This window comes from Carassius auratus, chromosome 42 (genome assembly GCF_003368295.1).
Source record: "Carassius auratus strain Wakin chromosome 42, ASM336829v1, whole genome shotgun sequence".
Taxonomy (NCBI): domain Eukaryota; kingdom Metazoa; phylum Chordata; class Actinopteri; order Cypriniformes; family Cyprinidae; genus Carassius; species Carassius auratus.
Genome location: NC_039284.1, coordinates 6,887,882 through 6,894,099, shown reverse-complemented (window position 1 = coordinate 6,894,099; position 6,218 = coordinate 6,887,882). Strand labels below are relative to the sequence as shown.

The 6,218-nt window shown below is 38.8% G+C and overlaps 1 protein-coding gene across 1 annotated transcript; it reads right to left on the bottom strand.

Annotated features, from left to right (window-relative positions):
* Nucleotides 1–3,431: 3,431 nt before the first annotated feature.
* LOC113060510 (complement component C1q receptor-like) lies at nucleotides 3,432–6,015 on the bottom strand. Its single transcript, XM_026229470.1, has one exon. It carries the CDS (start codon nucleotides 5,788–5,790, stop codon nucleotides 4,129–4,131), a length of 1,662 nt encoding a protein of 553 aa, XP_026085255.1. The 5' UTR covers nucleotides 5,791–6,015; the 3' UTR covers nucleotides 3,432–4,128.
* Nucleotides 6,016–6,218: the final 203 nt, after the last annotated feature.

The following is a 6,218-nucleotide window of genomic DNA, read 5'->3' as shown; positions in this document are numbered from 1 at the left end:
TGTGATTCATCCAGCGAAACTGACATTAACATTTCATGAGTGCCTGTGTATAATTAATTTCTGTCATTAACTCTCTATTGGATTCTCTGCCTTTCTTTCCGAACCAGACATAACAGTATGGTTTATAAGCGTTTTGAAAAATGGGAACATGGGTTATGTCCTCACAAGTCACCCTCTCCTTGTAATACCTGTGTCATACCCATGTCATTATACAGTGTCCTGATATGTCACAAAAACAAGAGCACACACACACACACACACACAAACACACACGCACACACATTTATTAAAGATTAAAGGTTAAAAAAAGTATCCATATATGGGCAGGACTATGGCGACCATGGTGGTAGTGGAGAGACATCTGAGGATGAACCTGGCAGACATTGGGAAGAAAGAAAGGCATTCTTCTCGATGCTCAGATTTCGCCTTCTGAACTTTTCGGTATTTCCATTGAGATGGTGATCGAGAAGTTCAGGGAGACGAAAGCACGCTCCGCTGCTTTCAGATCCTTCATTCCACGAAGGTCCAGGTCTGAGCCCGAACAACATAGGGGTCCTGGCCTGTCTCGATCTGAGGATCAAAGACAGGCACAGAAGGCTAGTGTCATGACTCACGTTCCTCCCCCACCTGAATAGGAATCGTGGGTCACGAGGAGGTAAGCAGAACATAAGGGATGTGATCCAGACGGGGCAGCATTCTCGCCGAATCAGAGCAATACCTAGGTATCTACTCATTCCCTTTGGAGATTTTTAACTTCTTCTTTTATCCTCCCCTTCCTAATTCCCCTGTAACAACCAGCTCTCCACCTGATTGAGGTTAGGTGGAAACCTCTCGCATAACAGTCTCCTATGCTGGACCTTTAATGTTTTTGGCTGGTTCTATGTTCATAGCAACCATGTTACTGATGGTCCGGACTAAAAGGAGGCACCACTTGAGCAGGGCTCCTGCGCAGGAGGGTGGGTGAGTATGTAACCCTTTATGTATACTTGTGTATAAAATTGCTTGTGGTCATGTGTCTACATGTGTTCAGTTACAGTGTTTACTAAACGCTTGTCAGCACCAGCCATCCAGCTGCATGTTCTGGTATTAGGCGGCTGAAATCACAGGTTTCTGCGGGAGCCTCCTTGATCATCAGGCTTGGTGCAGCACTGCAGGGAATTCCATGGATGTCTGGCCAGGTCACCCTAAGGGGTTTCCTGGCCACTTAGTTGAAATGAATGTGGCAGTTACAGAAGTCTTCTTGTATATGCTGCCTCAGGTGATGCTCTCGTCGCCAGAGGTTTGTAAAACTTTAGCTTGCCTCTCCTGTGCGGTACAGCGCCTCTGCAATGCTTAGGAACCTTTAGGTACACACGATAAACTCTATGTACTTTCTGAAAACCACATGGTGGTTAGTGTGCATGTGAACATTTTGGGCACTTTCTAAAATCCACGTTAGTGGTAAGTGTGCACGCAAGACTCTGCGCACTTTCTGAAATGTTGTACGGTAAGGGCTACCCACTCTGCCTCATTCCCTATCTTGAAATGATTAGACCTTGGTTCCTTGGGCTCTATTCAGTCAGTGTGTATTTGTTTATACACTTCAAGCATCGCTTCCCTCAACATGAGGGGCTATTTGGGTGATTCTCATTGAGGTTAGCAGTGCTTCCCTTTTCCAATAAGGGTCGCCTATGAGTGCGCTACTCTGAATTCAGAGTTCTCCTTTCGTTGCTTTTTTTTTTTCCAGAGCGATCCAGCATTATTTCCACAGATCGAGTTGATAACTCTCAAACATACTGTTTTTAGATGAACCATTCCATCTATGAGCTATATACTGTACCCCATAGCGACCCCTAGAGGATGCAGTTCGAAGTTCCCTTGAAAGTAGGGAAGGAGACACTGTTTCCTCTAGCTCCCTGCCATGTTTCGGATGCAAGCTTCAGATGAAGAAGTGAATGACGTATTCTCCCGGTGCCTGTTTATAGTCACGCCGGTAGTGATGTCAGAGGCTGTCGCCGGCCAACTCATTGGTGTTTTTTCAACGTATGCTTCAAACATGGGTCACAACGAGGTGTTCCCCATAGCGACCCCTAGAGGACGCAGTGTGTTGTTGCCTACTCAGTGGACCATGGTTACATTCGTAACCTGAGACATTCTATAGCCTACATTAAACTACGACAACAAATTGAAGCTACAAAAAAGACAACAAAGCCAAGCACAAATTAAGTATTTTTTGCAGATAAACACTTAACTTAATATATACGATAATTATTGACCATATGACAGCAAAAACATTAGATACTATGTACCATGCTCTCCGCCATGCTTGTCTCATAGTAAATAATGCCGCCCCTCACTTCCGGTTCTGGATATATCTTCCCTAGACTAAGAAATTCGATCTCATTATTATGGTCTGTTTCCTAAAAGCATTGTAACTTAAGTATCACTTGAAAATCATTATTGATCTATGAGTGCTCTGGAGTAATTGTAATACGAGTAATTGTAAAGCCATAAGTGCATCTTTAGGATACAGATTTGGTAACATGTAGGACAATCTTACAGATTACACCTTTAACTTTATTCGAGTCTTTATTCTTGGTGTGACGTGAAATACAGCCAACTATGGTGACCCATATTCAGAATTCGTGCTTCTTGTGAACTTCTTGTGAGTATAGTTAAATTTGAATTTATAAATGAAATAATTAAAAAAGGGCAGAAAAAAATACACATCTAAATTAAATGACTGAACAAAAAAATAATAAAAGAAGTAATTATTTCAAAGACTGGGAAAAATAGGGATTAACGAAAAAAAAAAAAACCTGTCAATGACTTACTGACGTGCAGCCATCTAGGTCTTGGAAATAAAGTCTCTACAAATATACTTATAACTATAATATAATATAATTTAATGTAATATTATATTATATTATATTATATTATATTATATTATATTATATTATATTATATTATATTATATTATATTCAAGCTGTCAGGAACACTGCATTATGTTAACATTTTAATAAATGAGCGTGTTACGACCATAGACTGTTTAAAAATATGGATGTAGTATCCGTGACGTCATCCGTAGACTTCTGAAAAACCTTTATTGAAGCTAAAAGTTGGCTTGACTGCGTCACTGTTATTTGACAAGTCAATTTTATGTGAAGTTTTCTCATTATTATGAGAAAGCTTCTCAATATAACAAGATACTAATTCATTATTACGAGAAAGTTTCTCATTATTATGAGAAACTAATTAATTATTATGAGAAACTAAGTCATTATTACAAGAAAAAAAATCTCAATATAACAAGATACTAAGTCATAATTGGAAAGTTTCTCATTATTATGTCTTACAGAATCATATTTTTCTCAACTGTGGTGGAAATGGGCTTCCATAGCCTTGTTATAGATCAAACAAGAACATTGCGCTTCAATCACTGACACTGAGACTAGTTCAACTAAACTTTATTTATTCTACCAAAATGTACAGAGATTTTGATTCAACAATAATATTTATCATATACATGAAATGAAAAAGATAATATAAGATATGTTATAAGACGTTTAGTGACACTTGTGAACAGGTTTGAAGCTTGTCCAAACATTAACTTTTACATAGTTCATTTAAAGGGGAGAGTGGGCTAAATTGTCACAGTGTTACTCAAATGAATAGATATCTTAGAATTTATCTAACACATCTTAGAATAGGTTAATTTTTTAAGTCAATTTCTCTATATGTACCTTGCATTCTTGTCTACTACAGACTGTAAAATTATATAATTATTCCATTGCCAGAAAGACATACAAAGTTCACTTTACAAACGTGATGTTTTCAGCAAAAAAAAAAAAAAACTTAAACAAAGCAATCAATTAAACAGCAAACATGTAAAAGATAGAAATACTATGGTAAAAAACAAAAACATAAACATATATACAACTTGCATTAAACTTAGTTTACAGAATAACCTCTGAATAATTATGGAATTCCAGTTTAAAGGACACAAGTCACAAATAATAATAAAATTAATAATAATTGAACTAGTGTAGGCTGTAAAAAGGACATTAAAATTAGGAAAACAGCATTTGAGTAAATTAAACTCTGACTTTGATGCTGACAAAAACTAAACGTTCATATTTTGGCTTCATTTAACCATTCAGTTGACTGTTGTTCTTTTTATGTTCATTGTCGATTCCAGATGAAACCCAGCAGTAGTTGTCAGCGTTGGCATTTTTCAAAGCGGCTTTTCTTGAACGATTCCATCGGTGGATAACAAAGACAGACATGATGAGCACAGTGATCACAGTCAATGGAATAACTGAACCCAAGACGCACACCAACATCAAAAAACTTCCGAGAAAACGTTCTTTGCGTTTACTAGAGTCCGCTTTAGTGTTTGTCATGTTAAGTAGAGGGGTGTTGATTGTTGACGGTCCAGAAGTGACAGGCGACTGACTCATTTTAGTGATGAATGCTCCTCTATGATCTGTAGATGGAGTGATTTGTGTTTTCTCCACGGGATACGGGATGCAGCTGATGCCATTTTTAGCCAAAATGAAGTTTTCCCTACAGTGACATTTGAAACTACCCAAGGTATTTTGGCAGTCGTCTTCACACGGTCCACTGACACATTCATTGATATCTATACATTTCTTGCTATCGTTTGATGATGAACTGTATCCTGCATGGCAGTAACAAGAGAATGACCCCTCTGAATTGAGACAGCCCTGCTGACATCTGTCTTCGGTGCATTCATCCACATCTTCACATTTTCCAGCAACAAGCCTGAAACCGGGTTTACACTCACAAAAATAGCTTCCCGGAGTGTTTTGACAGCCGTGTTCACCGCAGATATGTTGCTGACATTCATCGATATCAATGCAACTGACCTTGTCTTCAGCCAAATTAAATCCATCCAAGCATTTGCATGAAAACCCAGTGGGAGTCGGTACACACTTTGATTCGCAAGGTGAATTTTCGCAGTTAATTCTAGGAGCACAACTCACTTTATCATCCATGAGGTAATAGCCTTCACAACATTCACAACGAACACCTGCTCCTGCAGTCTCAAAACAATTGTGATCACAGCCCATGTTTTTGTAACTTTGATTTTGTGTGCAAAAACGTTCAGGTGTCCAGCCAAAAAGAGAGTTATTGTTGAGACAAATGGAGACAAAAGTTTCTGCATCTTCCGAGCCGCTGCATTTTATTTCAGCCACTGTCCCATGTGGTAACATCGCCAACCTTTCATTTGGACGTAGCGGTTTAAGTAGGAACGGAACATTATATTTGACATCACCTGGTTCTTTCAACTCTATTGGTTTGCACATTCCTTTGAAGATAAATTTGCACATATAAAATGCACGGTCTCTACATGAGCCATCTGACCACTGGAGACCATCTGCCAGTGAAATCGACACACACCTTTTTTCCGTGCACGTGGACAAAGGTGTCTTTTTCCAGTTGGAATATCTGGAATTGGTTGGCTCTGACGTCCATCTGAAGCCCTTTAACTCCTCAGTGACATCGGTGCACTTTCTTTTCTGCAGCTCAAGTCCGATCCAAACTTTAGAATTAAGGATGTCGTATTCTCCTGCTGCTGAAAGAACCGATTTGATGATCTGAAGTTCATTTTCATTTCTCATAGTAACCAAATTGCCGCCATTATTGATACAGTCTTCTGAAGCATTTGCAAAACGTTTTTTCTCCAAATGCAACGTGAGACAAGCCTCGGGGGTGCATGCTTTCTTCACCCGGTCGGTCCCGCCACAGACAAAACAGGATAACATCAGAATCAGTACGAGCATCATCCCGGCAGTATCATTAATTATAAAATACTACTCGCTTTGACGAGAAAATATTCAGTTCATCTCAGAGACTGGAGAAGGAATTGTTCGTAGGCCTTCCAAGCACCATGAGAGGACTCAAACTGATGCATCCTGTTTAGTGTAAAGCCTACAAAGGAAATCTTGTTTAAGCAGCAGGCTTAATTTGTCTCTTCTCAGAGTGAGTTCCTGCCGCCAACAAAAAACAACTGCCCCTGGCTGCCTATTGTTTTGACTAGTTTTCCCAGATGTCTCAGCCTATGGTAACTCACAGTGTGACATCAGTATAATTTTAGATGTAAACTGAGATTCTGATATATATATATATATATATATATATTATAAAGCAGGCTAGGCCTACATTTACAATATGTATGTATATGTATATATATATATATATATATATATATATA

Bases quoted from the DNA above. Each gene is read 5' to 3' on its own strand.
- LOC113060510 (XM_026229470.1), bottom strand. From the start codon at position 5,790: ATGATGCTCGTACTGATTCTGATGTTATCCTGTTTTGTCTGTGGCGGG.